Source organism: Lolium perenne, chromosome 7 (assembly GCF_019359855.2).
Source record: "Lolium perenne isolate Kyuss_39 chromosome 7, Kyuss_2.0, whole genome shotgun sequence".
Classification (NCBI taxonomy): domain Eukaryota; kingdom Viridiplantae; phylum Streptophyta; class Magnoliopsida; order Poales; family Poaceae; genus Lolium; species Lolium perenne.
This window is the reverse complement of record NC_067250.2, coordinates 81811773-81829610: the sequence shown is the minus strand read 5'-3', so window position 1 is coordinate 81829610 and position 17838 is coordinate 81811773. Positions and strand designations below refer to the sequence as shown.

General features: G+C 46.6%; 2 protein-coding genes across 2 annotated transcripts; both read left to right on the top strand.

Moving 5' to 3' along the window:
* Positions 1-4931: 4931 nt before the first annotated feature.
* On the top strand, positions 4932-5509 carry LOC127316868 (histone H2B.2). Its single transcript, XM_051347339.2, has one exon. The coding sequence runs from the start codon at positions 4981-4983 to the stop codon at positions 5431-5433; it is 453 nt and encodes a 150-aa protein (XP_051203299.1). The 5' UTR covers positions 4932-4980; the 3' UTR covers positions 5434-5509.
* A 5985-nt stretch (positions 5510-11494) lies between these two features.
* Positions 11495-12453, top strand: LOC127316869 (thylakoid lumenal 19 kDa protein, chloroplastic). Its single transcript, XM_051347340.1, has one exon. The coding sequence runs from the start codon at positions 11574-11576 to the stop codon at positions 12318-12320; it is 747 nt and encodes a 248-aa protein (XP_051203300.1). The 5' UTR covers positions 11495-11573; the 3' UTR covers positions 12321-12453.
* The last annotated feature ends 5385 nt before the right edge of the window (positions 12454-17838 follow it).

Genomic DNA, 17838 nt, shown 5'->3' with positions numbered 1-17838 from the left:
GGACTTGGACACCACACTGGCAAGGATGGAGACGAGGGCAGCTGCTCTCGTAGCAAGGACACGGAGGAGGCTGCTCCACACGATCGGCTCCGTCATGATGGCAAGCGCTACGTCACAGAGGGAGAAGTGAAGAACATAAGATATCAGCGACCCTTCTCTGACCACCTCCTCAACAAGTATGTGAGTCAGTATGACCAACGCCGACGATCCGGCGATGAAGATGAAAGAGATCGTCTGGCTAGAGAAGCCAGAAGACATCGTCGGCACGATCGCGATGAGGAGGAGTACGAGCGCCGTGCCAAGGAAAAGTCAAGGGAGCGAGACGACGAGGATAGGCACTGGGACTGTCCCTTCTTCAGACACTGCTGGGATTCAGGAATGAGCCGATTGCCTACAATCGGCAATTGCCCAGAATGCAACCAGAAGAAGAAGGAGGCAGCCAACGTGTCCGTGTTCCAACGCTTAGGACCTCTCCCGCCTCGAAGCAAACAAGCTGAGTCCCCTCGGATGGAAGATCTCGATGATTCAGAAGACGAGGGAGAAGAAGAAGAAGACAGGTACCACCGGCCAAGGTGGTGCCCTGATGGACTCAGCCGCTCCCAAAAGCGTAGGGTTCAGCGATTGCGCGGCTTGGAAGAAGCCGAAAGGTTATACCTGCACACGCTAAGGAAGGCGCGACCTGATCTGGCTGCGAAAGTTCAGCGAACCCTGGACGAAGAGGGTCGTCCACGGAAAAAGGAGTGGCGCCCCAAGCAAAGGAAAGCCGATGATGAAACATCGGCTGGCACGAACATGCTGTTCATCCTTCCTTCGGAGATCAGTGCTCCAGGATTACGCGATGCACTCAAGGTGGACGACAGCGAGCGCATCAACATGATAAAGGATGAGGTTGGGCTGGTCTTATCCACTGGCCTGAACGAGTAGTAAGAACAAAGCGATGAGCAAACGTGGCGAGGCTGATCCTTGTGATCGGCCCCAAAAATCTATGAAGGGACATTACAGAACCTTCACGGAGCGCTTCATTCAATATGGAGGCCGATTCCAGCAATCGGCCAAAATTATCCTCACCACATGGTCTGCTTGTGTTCAACATCGATCTTCTGGGCAGCGGTTTTACGTCGGCTGATGAGTCAGGGAAAATCAACATTGGTCTTACCGGAACCGACGTACAAAATTCAATGCTTTGGCTAGCCACAAAGCCGATACCTGCAGTCACCTGGCAGATTCGGCTCGGGGGGGCATATAGTCAGATGAACATGCGCAGATAAACATGTGTAAACATGTGTGCAGTGAAACATTGGGAGCCGATTAGAAAAAATCGGCCAGTAAAATTTTTTTTACATGACATACAGCCGATGCAAGGGCATCGACTTTAGAACTAAGAGACGAAGCCGATGCGCAGCCATCGACTCTAGTGCAATTATACAAGGTTTACCGGATCTCCACCAAGTCCAGTTCAGCTGTGAGGCCCTCTGCTTCTTCGCGGGAGTAAAACAATGAGTGCTGCCTTGAGCCGATTCGGGTTCCTAAACTTTCTTGTCGAGGATTTTTCAGCCCTTGTTGCTAGTTCAGCAGTGTTGACAGAAGAGGTATATCGGCTTTCGAAGGAAGAAAGGTGATCGGCTTTGGTGCCTCCTCTCTGACATTCTCGCCTCTAGTAAGGCTCGGGGGGCAGCAGGCCTGGTGGATGCTCGGTTCAGGAGCCGATTGGGGGACCATCGGCTGATCTTTCGTCGCAACCTTCTTCACAAAATGATGAGTGTTTTGAGAAGATCATTAGGTTTGGTTGGAAGAATTCAAAGGCTTTCCTGAAGACTCTACATTGTCTACCAGATCTCAAAAATCATCAGTTGAAGAATTGAAGGGTGAATTTTAAAGGACCGATGCATGGTTATCGGCTCATTACGCATTGGCTAAGGGGACAAATCGGCAGGATCAGTATGAGAGGAAATCGGCTAAATTAAGCTCAAAGGAAATCGGCAAAATTGAATTGGGAGAAGTTCTTCATTGATAAACAAGATTTCTTACATAAAGAGCTGATTGCTCTCAAAAGGAAGTACTAGGGGATACATTGCCCCATCTACTACTACTGGTCCTATACTAGAGGTCCTATCTACGGGCCGTCGCTGCCCTCGTTGTCGCCGTCGTCACCGCTGTCGGCGCTACTCCCGGCGGGCTCGTCATCGCTGCTCCAATGGCCGCCGACCGGGCCCTCATTGTCCTCGTCTTCCTCGTCAGCGTCGTCGTCGTCGCTGTCGAAGTCGCTGAGGTTCCCCGGCCAGGGACAGAACCGTTTGGCCGGCGGCTCGTCGGAGGAGGGGTCGTCCTCCTCCTCCTTCTCGGAAGAGGTGAAGTCGCAGGAGAAGCGATCGTCATCGCTCTCCTCCTCCGTTTCCCCGTCGGCGAGGAAGCGGAGGTCGCTTTCCCCGTCGGTCAAGGACTTATCGTCCTCAGACCAGACGGAGAAGTCATGGCTGGACTCCTCCCCGGCTTCGATGGCGCGACGGGTGTTCGCCGCGTGGACCTCCTCCTGGTTCGGCTCCGGCGTCGGCTCGCGGGAAGAGGAGGACTGGCTGGAAAGATCCGATGGAGCAGAGGAGGAAGAAGACATGGTGGCGCAGGAGGGCTTTTGGGAGTGCTAATGCGAAGGGGATGCGGAAATAAACTGTTCGGAGCGGTTAAATAAAAGGGGATATAGTGGAAATTCAATGTCACAGCAGTTTCCGAGGAAGTGGTGCCTAAAAGAAAAAAAAAACTACCAGGTCACGCGGAGAAGTTGAGAAGGCAAGGCATCATGATGAAGGATACTGTGACAGTTCTGCCACGACATGACCCAACGAAGGAAAAGCAGAGTGATTTTGGAATTATCAATTCCAAAACCAGGGGGGCATGTGTTATCACCAGAATTTGACCGAGTCAGAGGTGGGCCGCGATCAAGATGGATTTGAAGAAAGTACATGAAAGAAATACATGAATCGGCCTGTTACGCAAAGTTTGGGCTAGTTGGCCCGTGTATCTGTAATATAGTAGGATACGTGTCGTTTAGATAGAGTTTGTCTCGTGCACGGTGGGGATTATTCCCACGCTAGAAAGTCCCCTGGACTATAAATATGTATCTAGGGTTTATGAAATAAACAACAACCAACGTTCAACCAACAAATCAATCTCGGCGCATCGCCAACTCCTTCGTCTCGAGGGTTTCTACCGGTAAGCATCATGCTGCCTAGATCGCATCTTGCGATCTAGGCAGCATAAGCTTAATGTTGTTCATGCGTTGCTCGTACTGAAGCCTTTTTGATGGCGAGCAACGTAGTTATCATAGATGTGTTAGGGTTAGCATAGTTCTTCGTATCATATGCTGTCGTAGTGCAACCCTTGTATATCTAGCCGCCCTTACACCTATCTTAGGTGTAGGGACGGCACCCCGCTTGATCATTATTTAGTAGATCCGATCCGTTACGGTTGCTCCTTGTTCTACAAGGATTAGTTTAATATCTGCAATAGTTAGGCCTTACAAAGGGTTGGAGGATCCAGCGGCACGTAGGGTGTCGTTTGCTAGTCCTAGACAGGATGTTCCGGGGATCAACCTCGTGTTGGTTTTTTAGGCCCTATCTAGGATCGGCTTACGATCACCGTGCGTGGCCGCGAGGCCCAATCGTGAGTAGGATGATCCGATTATGCGGTGAAAACCCTAAATCGTCGTAGATCGAATTAGCTTTATCTTGATCAAGCAGGACCACCATATATTCGTGCACCCCGTACGAATCATGGGTGGATCGGCTCCTTGAGCCGATTCACAGGATAACCTGAGAGCTGATCGAGGCTCGTATTTAATGTTTACGTGTATGCCATGCAGGAAACTAAGCGAGGCATCTCCATCACCTTTCTGACCAGGTATAGGTCAGGTGGCACGCCCTTGCATCAGCATCGGACGTGTGTACCAGAGGCTTTGCGGGCCGTCGCTCGGAGGGACCAGGGCCAGCCGCAGCCCTAAGTTGTTCCCGGCTCTACTGTGTTGCCCGTCGCTGCCCGCCGGTGGGTTTTGACCGCAACAGATACGCCGACCCAAACAAACATATCACCAAAGGAGGCCAACTTCGTGTCCACGGCCCGACCCAAATGTGCGCATGCGGTCACTTTTGGTGACCAGAGGTTTCAATGTAGGAGTCGTATCTTGAATTTATGCTTTGAAGTATTATATAAGTTATCATATTACCTTTTTTTTGATAATCCTATCCGTGGTGTGATCTACTATGTTTTTAATGGTATGTGCTATTGGATTTTTAATGGTGAATACCATTAAAAACATAGTACTACTCCATTCGGTTGAATTTAATCAATGCGGAGGGGCTGTGTTGATTAATTACGTCCGGAGTTAGTACTCCGTCCATACTGATTTACATGGTAATTATGTATTTCGAGAAAAAATTTGAGTTACTAATTTAGTTAATGAAATATAAAATATATATCACAAAAATTATAATATTTGAAACTGTTTTTGAATATGAATTCAATGGTATAGTTTTTGTGGTATATATTTTATATTTTGTTGACTAAATCTGTAGTTAAACTTATTTCTTCAAATGCGTATTTGCCCTGTAAATCAGTACGGAGGAGGTAGGTAGTAGTAGTTTTCTCTGATTTAGATTTAACTTTCGGTACCGAAAAATTTTGCACATGAAAAAACAATTGGTACACGCGCGCGCCGAAGCCAATCGCCTCCCGCCTCTACCTTTTCGCGAGACGCGAGGTTAGCGATCCGAGTCGAGACGCACCTTGGCCGTCCATCCCAAAGAGCGGTGAACGGCTGGTATCAGTCTGCGAAACCGATCCGTGGCACACCCCCTCCACCAATCAGCGCGCACCTCCTCCTCGTATATAATCGTCCGCCCCCGATCGTCCCCAGGCATCTCAAATCCCCACTCTTTCCTCCACCTTCCGGCGAGAACCCACACCACCGCACCTCCCCCAGCACCACCCATGGCCCCCAAGGCGGAGAAGAAGCCGGCGGCGAAGAAGCCCGTGGAGGAGGAGCCTGCGGCCGAGAAGGCCCCGGCCGGCAAGAAGCCCAAGGCGGAGAAGCGGCTGCCGGCGGGGAAGGCGGCGGCCAAGGAGGGCGGCGAGGGCAAGAAGGGCAAGAAGAAGGCCAAGAAGTCCGTCGAGACCTACAAGATCTACATCTTCAAGGTGCTCAAGCAGGTGCACCCGGACATCGGCATCTCCTCCAAGGCCATGTCCATCATGAACTCCTTCATCAACGATATTTTCGAGAAGCTCGCCGGCGAGTCCGCCAAGCTCGCGCGCTACAACAAGAAGCCCACCATCACCTCCCGGGAGATCCAGACCTCCGTCCGCCTCGTCCTCCCCGGCGAGCTCGCCAAGCACGCCGTCTCCGAGGGCACCAAGGCCGTCACCAAGTTCACTTCCGCCTAGGCTGCTGTCTTGTGTTCTCGGAGAGTGGCTCCTCTCTTCTGTGTCGTCTTTAGGTGAAATCGCTGGTACTCTGTAGTTAGATGTCTGAGTTTGTTCTGAGCATGTCGTCTTGTAAGAAATTTGCTGCCTGTGGAATATCGCTACTGTTTCAATCTGAAGAAATGTTACCATCGCTTCGAATCTGACTCATGTCCTTCTTAATCTGGGATATAGTATTAAGTCTTACCACTGCCAGCTTCTTGGCGCGACTTTGTTTTGGTTTCATTGTAGGTGCCAGTTTCTGAACTTTTGGTTTGAACTAATTTAGTACTGGTATGATCTATGTGCTGAGTAGCTTCCTCTGATTTAGATTTAACTTTCGACACTTGAAAATTTTGCACATGAAAGAATTGGGCGGGCTTTCAGTTTAGAATCAGTTGCTTGTTCAATCTGACTATCTGAGTCGTGCCAGTTTCAATCTGTGTCTGGGGGTATACTACTACTATGAGCATGTTTACGGACTTATTTTTGTTTCAGTGTAGGATTCAGATTCTGAACCTTTGGTTTGAACTATTTTAGAATCACCTGTCCGATCTATTGTTCTCTTGAGAATCCTGTCTGTCCTGATCTGTGTGCTGAGGAGTTTTCTCTGATTTAAGATTTAGATTTAACTTTGGTACCGGGAACTTTTGCACACCAAAAGTCTGGGCGGGCTTTTGAATTTCAATAGAATCAGTTAAGCGCCAAGTTCCAAGTTTCCAAACTGTTGTGATAAAGCACAGCAGAGGTGTTGCCTCTCCTTCCATGGTTACAGTGTGGCTCAGCATTGGATGAAGGAGGAAGTAAATCTCTGTCAAATCATGTTCATTAGACCATCGTGCAGGCTACCGATCTGATTCTGAATATGCAATGCGATCCTTTCTGTTCTTACTGATCTCTGTCAAAACTTTTGATGACTTTGCTAGCATGGGTCTGAAATCTCCGGGTTTGCGCTCCAATTACAGTGCGTGGGCAGTGATTGGGGCACTGCTCTGGTCCATTTGGCTTGCTCGGAATGATTTAGTGTTCAATGATAATATATGTAGCTCCCCCATGTATAACATCTTCAAAATGATATCCTTACTTCCGCAGTGGAAACTTCTGTGACCGGCAAAGCGTGAAGAGGAGTGTGTGGTGATAATCAAGAAACTGAAGATGGGGGCTAAAGGTTCCTTCTTCCTGATAAAACCACGCCGAGGTGTTGGTTGAGCTTTTAGCAGTAGTCTCCAGTTTATCTAGTTGCTCGCTAGTAGTGTAGTTTGTAACTAGGTGCTCCCTGGAGCTTCTGTTGTTTTTCTTCGTTCTGTGGTGTTCGAACTTTGTAAGGGTTAAATTCTCCCAGTACTCTGTGTTTGTGTGTTGCTTTTATATAAAAGCAGGCTTCAGCCTTTTCTCCGAAAGTTCTGTCGTAACCATCTTCTGTAATCAGAATATAGTTCTTGAACCAGTAACCATCTTCTGTAATCAGAATATAGTTCTTGAACCAAAGTTGTATACTTGTATTGTACTGCATTTGTATGCCATTACCCTCAGGAAACATTTCAATCACGGTGTATTCTCAAACTGTTACTGCACCAAACACTTTCTTGGTTTTATCTGTATTCGGTATATTTGCTTCCAACAACATTTTTGTGGAGTGAAACTGTAGAACACTATTCTTTGTATGTGTTATTGCTAGTCGACTTTGGGAGTTCACAGCAGGTTTTTTTTAATGTACACAGCCCGAATCAGTTGACGACATTTCTGGGTGGTGGCTCACTTCCAACAAACACTCTGTCAGAATTAACTTATGTGCTGCGTCCCTTTGGAGTCTCTGTACCTTACAAAATGAACTTCGGTTTCAGGATCCTAGGTGAATTCTGCAAAGACACACAATAAATACTAGTGAAATGATGCTTCTCCTGGACAGAAGAGTGTGGGGAACTGCTTCACATAGCCTGGGTCTGATCGTTCCGGTAGAAGCTTCGAACGAAGAATGATCTCTGACAGAAGGATTCTGAGAGCATATGGCGTATTGAGTTGTGGGATTCCCTTAAATTGGCTTGTCGGCCAATCTGTAAACCTGATACAATGTAAAACCTTTGTTTCATTGATGCAAATAGTGAGCTCTGCTCCTCTTTTTTGTAAACATAGGACTTCCAACATGTTACTGATGCTGATGATGTAATATTATTTTCGCGCAATCTAAATCTCAGGATTCAGGATAATTCTCTCCAATCCCCTAGAATACACTTCAAATAAAAAAAACCCTAATTGTGAGCTAGGGTCATCCTCGATGTGTTGGCACACTGTTTGACATTAGCTGCATGGGCTTTGTGTTGAAATTATAACTATCTCATCCTCGACGACGTGTCTCGTGTCTGTGTTGGTAGTCAGGTTGGACAATGTTTTGGGTGTGTTGTACCTTTTCTATACTTAAATCAACAATTCTCTTCGGTTAATTTACAAATATAGGGCCTTGGACTTTGATTAAGAAAACACTTTCTTAAGTATTAGTCCTAACTCTGATTTTTTAACCAAACAACAAAGCGTCTCACTTTCCAAAAAGAAGAAGAAAGAAATTGCTGTCTTCAAATAGAATAGAAAAAACTACAAGACACACTAGCATGTGCTGCTATTCCTGGTCAGACTGATAGGCCAAAATGGAAATGGACAAAATCAGGGAAATTCACAGTGAAATCTATGTATTCTCACTTATGTAGTAATGGTATTGGCAGGTCCTTCAACCATTTTTGGAAAGACAAAATTCCTTTAAAAATCAAAGTTTGGCTCTCGTTGATTTGGCATAACACAACTGCAACCAATTAAGGACAACATGACGAAGAGAGGCTGGGTGGGCAATACCAAGTGTCAGTTTTGTAATGAAGAAAAGACAATTTATCATCTTTTCTTCACTTGTTCAGCTCCGAACTATGTATGGAGTGTGGTGGCAACATCAATTGGTACAAGTAATAAACCTGGCAATTGGTGGATGGCTCAGTTTATTCCTTTAGCAGAAACATGCGGATCACTACCCTGGCCGCTATTTGCTAAGTGATCTGGAAATTTCGTAATAGAGCTTGATTCGTTTGGATTTTATATTTATAAACTATTGGCCAGGTTCGCATCCTAACACTGAGCAGGAGCTCATGCGCTCTAGAGTTGCGACTTTGCAAAGAAATGCACCGAATGATCTTGCCGGTGCTGGTAGACCTCAGCTGGAAGCACTTGATATTCAGATGGCTGATGATGATAATGTTAGAGAAGATGAAGAAGCTAAAGAACATTGACATGTTCTTGTGGATAAAAACAATGTTCTGGGGGAAGAAGGAAAGTAAGAGGAAGCTTTGATTAGGATAAGTGTTCCTGTTTTTTGTCCCTATCGTTGAAAAATTTGCATCACTGGGTGCTTGTTTTATATATATGTCGTGTTGTTTGAAAGTCCTAGTTTGAGAACTAAGTGTTAGCTCAGTGGCAAGGCTAGCGAGTGCGCAGCCAGCCCGCTCGGGTTCGAATCCCCATCTCGCGGTAATTTCGCAGGGAGGGGCGAACTTTAAATCGGGTTATTATCCTAGCGTCCATCCGCGGGAAGAGTTTCATCCTACCTAACAACGTATAGCCAGGGGAGGGATCATTCCCCCGTTGGTCAACGTTTTTAAACTACTAGTTCTCGGTAATGAAAGATGCTAGTAGTACACGGCGCTTCCCGCTTAGAATTTTTCGTTTTCCTTGTTTTATGTGGATGCTGTTGGTGTGTGCTCATTCCATTATCCCAAGTCAGGATCACATGGAAAAAAAGAAAGAAATTGTCATGTCAGTCGCCACACCAAATTTCCAGGTCACTACGCCTAAGCTACGCGAGATTCATCAAGTAAACTGCAAGGTGTATATTTATGATATGCGTGGAATAGCCCCCAAAAGGTTATTCCTATCGTCTCAAGTTCTGAGTAAGACAATATATGGCGTTTTGGCACCTAGAGCAACATATACTCCCCGGTTTGTCGAACCTCCCCCATGCATGCTATTGGGAACCTCTTGGCCTTAAGGTGGCTGGCAAGAGAGTTTGGATGGGCAAGTTCATGTCCTCTGCGGCAAGATTGATTCTCAGCAAGGCCTAAGGCCTGTTTGTCGAACCTCCCCATGCATGCTATGTGAGTTTGCTTACTTGGCGCTGGGGTGCACCAAGTCTTCAACAAACATCACTCCCGGTTCTACTGGGAGGGTTCTGGTCCGAGCGTAAATATCATTGGGTGTACTGGGATGCGGTGTGCAAGCCCAAGTCCTTGGGGGGTCTTGGGATTATTGACACCAAGCTTATGAACACCTGCCTGATGGCAGAATGGATCTAGAAGCTTTATGCGGGCGAGCAGGGCCTCTGGGCTGACATACTCAGAAGCAAATATCTACATACTAAAAACCTGTTGGTCGATTCACACCAGAGCGGGTCTTAGTTCTGGAACGCCATCCAGAAAGTTAAACCGGTGTTCTGCTTGGGAGCACGACACCGGGTACGCAACAGTTCTTCCACTAGACTTTGGGTAGACTAGTGGCAGGGGAAGGGCCCCCTCAAAGATCGCTTTCCCACCCTATTTTCGCTGGCTTTAGACCCGGCCGTCTCGGTAGCTCCTGCATATAGGGATGGGGATTGGCACATTCCTATGCGTCAGGCCCTAGGGCAACGCAAAATGGTGGAGTGGGGGGCCCTTAGAGGGAGCTGGGAGCCCCCCCGCTCTCTCTCTCTCTCTCTCTCTCTCTCCCAGAAGCCGGATATTATTTCGTGGGCATTGGAACCTTCAAGAAGGTTCACGGTCCGATCCCTTTACAGGAGGCTGTGTTAGGGGACCCCTAGAAAACACTGACGAGTTGTGGAAAGTTGCCATTCCCCTTAAAATCATGGTGTTCCTGTGGCAGCTGGTTAGGAAACGACTGCCATCCCGCGACAATATCCATCAAAGACAGGGGCCTTCCACGGGCAGATGTGCCTTGTGTGATGGGTGGGAGGATACAAACAATATCTTCTTTACCTGCTCTTTGGAGAGGTTTATGTGGAGCGTAGTGCGGGAACTACTAGGCTTCTCCTGGAACCCTTCGTGTACGGCAGATGTTTTTAGATTCCTAGATGGTTGTGTCGGTCAGACTAGGCGCGTTCTATCTACTTGCTGTGCGGCTCTCCTGTGGTTCCTCTGGAACATTAGGAACAAGTTTACGATCGAGGAAAAGTACCCTTCGCAACCGGCTGATATCATATTCAAAATGGTCATGTACTTACAAGTGTGCAAGCCAGTGGCTAGGAGGCAAGACCGTGAGGCGCTGGAGATGACGATCAGATGGATCCACTGTCTTCACGCAGAGATGCGAGAAGTAATGGCGCCGACCTGATTCTCCTTTGTATCGTCAGTGTTCTCTAGGTTGAGCTTGTGGGCTCTTGGACCTGTTCGGCATTTGGTCCATGCCTATTTCGCACTGTGTTGATGGGTCTTTGACCCCTGGATCTTTGTTGTACTCTGTCGTGTTGTGGCTTTATTAAGTTAAAATCGGGCTCGTCTTGAGCCTACCGTCTATATATACTCCCCGGTTTAATTTCTTTACGCTTACATCTCTACATTTTAACTGCTCACAAAGTTGTTTCACGAAAAAATGATATTTTTTATGTCGCGTGTAAAAAGAAAAAATCCGAGATATTGTTTTGTTGTTTTTACACATGACACATAAATATCTATTTTCACGAAACTTAACGTGGACACATAGAATATCGAGATATACATGCAAATTATTTATTTACAAATTTTTAACAATTTGAATATTTTTTCCGATGGCAGAAACATGCACCCGAGATGAGTAATGAATTTCTGGTCATTAACGCATCATGAAACTAGACCGAACCTCAATTTTTTTTGGTATTGTACAACGAAAGGCCTTGCCAAGTAACTGGGCCGCAAGCCCACACAAGTTCACAAGCACCATTTCTTTCTCCATACAGCGACAAGGACAAAGTCGGAATGCCTTCCTTCAAAAAAAAAGTCGGAATGCCTCGTCGCGCTCGCAACGGATAAGCCACGCCGATCTCTCCTATCCTCTCAGCGACACAAAACCACACAAAAACGCGCGCGAATCACCACAGGGGCACGTCGTCGAGGTCCACCATGACCATGCTCGCCTCGCTCTTCTCCCCTTCCCCTCTCCTCACCACCACCGCCTCCACCTCCTCGTCGGCTGCCACCTCCCAGCAGCCACCGTCGGCGCCGCAGTCTGTAAATGTGAGGCTCCCGGCGCCCAGGCCGTTCGCCACCACGCTGGCCGCGGCGGCCGCGGCCGGCCTCCTCCTGTTGTCTCCCGCGACGCCATTGCACGCAGAGGCGGAGTTCAAGACCTACTACGGCACGGCGGCGAGCGCGGCGAACTACGGCGGGTACGGCGGGAACGCGAGCAAGAAGGACGCGGCGGAGTACGTGTACGACGTCCCCGAGGGGTGGAAGGAGCGGCTGGTGTCCAAGGTGGAGAAGGGCACCAACGGCACCGACAGCGAGTTCTTCAACCCGCGCAAGCGCTCCGAGCGGGAGTACCTCACCTTCCTCTCCGGCTTCCGCAAGCTGGCGCCCGTCGGCGCCGTGCTCGACAACCTCGCCCTCTCCGACGTCGGGCTGCAGGACCAGATCTCGTCGGCGGACGGCGTGACGTCGACGGAGCGTAAAGACGAGGACGGGCAGGTGTACTACGAGTACGAGGTGGCCGGCGCCGGCGCGCACAGCCTCATCTCCGTCACGTGCGCCCGGAACAAGCTGTACGCGCACTTCGTCACCGCGCCCAACCCCGAGTGGGGGCGCGACGAGGCCGTGCTCCGCCGCCTGCACCAGTCGTTCAAGACCGTCGACTTCAGCGGCCAAGATTGACATGCCTGCTGCCCGTGTGGTATGTTGCGGTGGATCAAGCAGTTTTGTATAGGCGCGCGCGATCGGGGAAGAGGTAATTGATGTGGAACTGTGGATAATTAAGCAATACGATCTGGTATATCTGATCTGTAAACAGTTGCACGGTAAAGACTTATTTTCCCGTAGTGAAGTGTTGCTCTGCTGTTAGCACTGCAACGGCTCAATCGCAATGAATGCAAGTTAACCTGCGTAGCAGATCAGGGCCTCAGGGGCCATACGAGTTTATAGAACGAGTTTGTGACTGGCAGTTGTAGATGGAATGCGTACATTTTAAATGAAATTTTGTAAGGACTTCAGCGAAAACCGTTAGATTTCCGCACGATCTTGGGGAAATTTCTGTGTTCCATCGGGATGACCGACCGAATTGTTTTGAGGTCTTGGCGATTCCATCACCCTCCAGGCTCCGGATGTGGGCAAAACCTGTTCCCCTCCCAGCAGCGGCGCAGACTAACACCCGCACGCGGGAGATAGCAGGCCGCGGCCCATCTGGAGTTGTTTTTTTTTCCTTTTTCTTCGCTGATTTGGTTGGTTTTTGGTCGGTTTTCGTTTTTCTTTTTTCTGTTTTTATTTTTTTTCATGGTTTTTTCCTTTTCCTGTTTTTTTAAAACATATTTTCAAATTCGAGCAAATTTTAAGTTTGAGTAAATTTCAAATTGAAGTAAATTTCAAATTTTAGCAAATTTCAAATTCAAGCAAATTTTTAAATTGAAGCAATTTTAAATTTAAGCATTTTTCAAATTCGAGCAAATTTAAAATGGAGCAATTTTCAAATTTGAGCAAAATTTCAAATTTAAACATTTTTGTAATCCGAACTTTTTTAGATAGGATTTTTTTTTCAAAATATGAAAAGTTTCAAATCTGGAAGTTACTCAAAAAGTTAAAATTAATAGGAAAAAAATTGTAGGTCACTTTTTTTGGGCGCTGGGCCGGCCCAATAGGAGCGAGCCACTGCGTGGGTGCGTTAATCCCGCACACACGTGAGTGGGGTATAGGCGCGCCACCGGATGGGGGACTGCTATATGCCGACCTGGTCGGCGCGTGCGGGGTGCCGCACACCCCCAGCGACCAGGTCGGGTAGTTTGGGCCGCGGCCCATTAGCTCAGGTACATTTTTTTTTCTATTTTTCTTCTTCTCTTTCTTCTATTTTTTTTTCTGTTATTAATATTTTTCTTTTTCAAAATCTAACATTTCTTATGAAATTATTTTTCAAGATTTTTTTCAAAATATGAACAATTATAAATTCAACAGTTTTAAAATTTGAAAGATTTTATATTTTGAATATTTTTTTAAAAAATTATATTTTTCAAAATTTAAACATTTTTCACATTTGAACGGTTTTTTAATTTGAACGGTTTTTAAATTTGAACATTTTTCATGTTTGAACAATTTTCAAGTTTGAATGATTTTTAAATTTGAACGGCTTTCAAATTTGAACATTTTTCATGTTTGAACAATTTTCATGTTTGAACGATTTTTAAATTTGAACGGTTTTCAGATTTTGAACGGTTTTTATATTTGAACATTTTTTTAATTTAATTTTTTTAAAATATTTCTATTTTTTGAATCTGAAAAATAAAAGTAAAAAAAAGAAACAGAAAAAACGAAAACAGAAAACAGAAAAAAAGAAAACAGGAAAAAAAGAAACAGAAAATAAGAAACAAAAAAGAAAAAAAAATCGAAAAAGGAGGCAGCCCGCACCTAACTGGGCCGGCCCGTACCGCGCGCGGCTGTGCGGCGCGCGGTACGCGCACCTGGTCGGTGTATAGGGTTTGCCCCCGGATGTGGCCAAATCCTGTCTTCACGCCCCGTAGCGGGCCACTAGAAGTATGGTCAGGTTGGAATAGTATTGGACTGTAAGCCCAATTTTTATTGAAACATGAAAATGACTCAATCGGCTTGATAGGCTAGATAACCGAATTATTGTTTGAACTTTGATCCCATACAGAGGTCCACGCAGTATTTTTGGATGATTCAAAAGTTTGTCAACTACCGTGTAATACAGTGTTTGTATTTATTTGTTATTAAAAAAAATACTTACATAATTATCACTTCACCATTTCAGTATATGTTTCCCATTCTGCTCCTGCACATTTTCTCAATATTTCTATACATGGCGTCTTGCAAAAAAGTGTCAATGCTAATTGGGCAGACTGCATGTGTCAACCCATGGCAACAAGGATAAAGATGGTGCATGGATGTGAACAACTCGTACTGTAAGGTGTTAGGTTAAGTCAGGCAGTGAGCGGAACCCTCGTGTTTAGCTGCCGATCATAGTTTGAAACCCTTGACAAACTCCGAGTGGTAAGCCCGAGGAAGCAGGGTATGAGGCTAAGTCATCATGCCCATAGGCGGACCTAGAAATTTTTCAAAGCCTAGGCGATCCAAAGAGTGACAAAAAATTCCACGTAGACAACAACTAATATAAACATCAGATAGGGAAAATACACCTCCAACAAGGTTTTCATGTATAAAGATTAATGCGGTGCATAAAAAGCAAATAGCACTATCAAATGTTTATCAATATTAAATATAAGACTTTGAACATTTAACAAAGGTAGATATGAAATTCAATTGAGAAAATGTTGTGCTAAAATTGACAATTGGGAACCAAAGTACCAAATACTAACAATTTTGCAACGGTCTTCTGCCCGGAGATGCTGAAATCGAGCCAGCCCGTTGGCCCTGGTTTGAGCCTCCGTCGGCCGGACTTTCCCTCTCACTTCCTCCCGCATCGGCCATTGTCATGTCCATGTTGCTGCCTCGCTTCCATTTCCGACCGCGATCTGTGCCTGCCAACACCCGCGCGGGCTATGCATCCCGGTATGTGGCCTAATGCCTGGAAGTTCACTCCCATCGCCAGAGGACAACGTCGAAGCACCAGAGGTCGCGACCTCTCCGGCTTGCTTCCATCTAGAAAGATGCGCTTGTCCCGCTCGAAGAGAGTTTGAATGAGTTAAATTGGAAAATTGGGGACCGATTCATTTTCAGATATCGATCGGTCAAATCTTCTATTTTGGGAACGATTGCTCAATCAATCACAACATATCCCACTACAAGAGGTTACGATGGCCCAGTGGTAGAAAGTGCTGAGTTCCTGGCCGGTTGGCCCAAACTGAGGCCCAAGAATCTCTCCGACTTTGGGGCAGGACTGCTTGCATCACTCAGCACCAATGCCAGTGGCAATGCCGCACGAGCCGGCCATCTCGTTCCCCTGACTAAGAGCAAGTACAATAAGGCACAGTCAGCTGGCTATAAGAGATAAAATATAATAAATTTGCTTAGTTGGAGGAGAGAGATTAGGAGAGAGAAGGGAAGTGGGCTCTTATCTAATAGCCAGCTCTAGCACGTGCTCCTAGGCACTATATGAGACTAAAAGGTGGGCCATGTACTGTAAAAGTACTATAATTTTATAGCTTACTATTGTACATGCTAGCTATAAGTTGACTATAGATGATGTGGCAAATTGTTATAGCCGGCTGCCAGCTGCACTATTGTTCTTGCTCTAACAAGACGGCCGCCCACAAACCTCGTACACCGTGTCGAATTCGGGGGCGCCACCCTGACATAGCAGCTGGACTGATGGAAGTCGAACCAGCCAGGTCGACAGTCTTGATGACCCGAATTATAGGAATTTTGATGATGCAACCAAAGTTAAGGATAAATCCCTAACACACGCGCACTATTTTCTTCATTTTTTTTTGTTTCCCTCATTTTGGCAATCGTGTTCATGATCTTGATGTATGCACAAACAATAACTCTAGATTTGTTCCTACAAAAATATGACTCGATATACCCTTAAAAACTGGATAAATGTTAGTACTTTCTCTGTTCGCTAATGTTACTTCCTCTATTCACTAATCTATATCTAATAATAAAAGCAAAAGGGTTTCTCCCTCGGTCGTTCGTCTAATTCAAAACTTCCCTAAAAGTTGGTACAAATTACCCACTACTACCACCCGTAAGTTAAAATCTATACTACTTGCTGACACGTTAGCTTGCTTTGTTTTTTCCTTTCCTACGTTGCCATCACAGAAACGGGCCAAGACCAAGATGGAAACCCTCTTGGTATGTCTACCCGACAGGTTTTTACGCAGTACTGATCGAATTCCACTCCTTCGACCAGATAAATTCCATCCGATTCCCGACCGAATTTGTACGTCACGCAAGGCACATAAAAGCCACGCAGGCAGACACAAGTAGAGAGGATTAGTCGGCGCACAATCGCTGCCCACGAATCCGTCAAAAATCGTATCCACTGGCCGTCCTATATATAGGTCGCCAAGCCGCTGCCGATCGTCCTTTGTCAAACAAAAACAAGATCGCATGTTGCCTTCCAACTCCAGGCGGAGAACCACCGTGGGCTAGCATAGAGGAGAAGAAGAAACAGACTTTGCACTGCAGATTTTTCATAAATCGATCATGGAAGGAGCAGCTGACATGGCCCTGCTCCTCGATGCAACCGATGACCAGGGCGCCAGTCCAGATCCACCTGTGTTGGTCTACGTCGGAGGTATTCACTTGGGGAGGTGGCGCCGAACCCCTCAACCCTCTCGCTCCGGCAGCCAGCATAGGAGAACAGTCGACGGGGATTCAGTTGAAGAACAAAGAAGAAAAAGTTAAGGGCTAGCGGATATATAGGGACGAGGGGAAAAGGAAGTGGAGATCGCCATACACGTGCACAGCCAAGAGTCAAGTATCATTGTGTCCAGGATTGAAATTAGATCCGTGTCGTGCTCTCACAGGGTCTCCATACAGAAAAATCGATGTCATAAAGAAACAACCGCCGTCTGTCGATGCCTATGTCTGTGTGTATTAATACCTTCTGCATATTGTTGATACTGCATGCACTTGATGTTTAAATTGATTTTCTTTTCACATTGCGAGGTCTGCTCAACTATGTGAGTGAGAGCTGCAAAAGAGGACTACGACACCAAGCGGTAGAGCCAGCTGAGCAAAAAAGTGCATATTTTGTTCCATTAAAGTCCAGATGCCCGATTAGATCGAGTGGATCTCGTGCCAATGGTGTCAAAATTTTGGTCTTCAAAAGGTCGAAGATCATGTCCGCCATGGTCGGCGAGACAATACTTAGGCTAATCATCTTCATGGACCGATGGCATCGCGCCCTACCACGAGAAGACACACGGCGATGTAGCGCCGAGTTTTGTTATAGCTGCTCACCGTTACCGACCTACACTGTCCAATCGAAGAGCGGACGGTAATGTCGTCCACTTATTGAATAGGGTCTATGATCGATCCGTGACCATTGGATGTTGGACGGACACCGGCTGCGCTCGCAGTTCGTGGTAATTGACGCCAGCTATCATCCCAACAGCCTACACATAGAGCTCTGGCGCAACCTTCGCTTGAATAAAGGGATTGCTATCGGTGTGCATAGGCGGACCCAACTGTCCATAAGCTCTGGCACATGTCTAGGCTTCCGGCCGACGCCGCAACCTATTTTGATGAGTATTTTGATGAA

Excerpts from the sequence above, each read along its gene's own strand:
- LOC127316868 (XM_051347339.2), top strand. The coding sequence starts at position 4,981 with ATGGCCCCCAAGGCGGAGAAGAAGCCGGCGGCGAAGAAGCCCGTGGAG.
- LOC127316869 (XM_051347340.1), top strand. The coding sequence starts at position 11,574 with ATGACCATGCTCGCCTCGCTCTTCTCCCCTTCCCCTCTCCTCACCACC.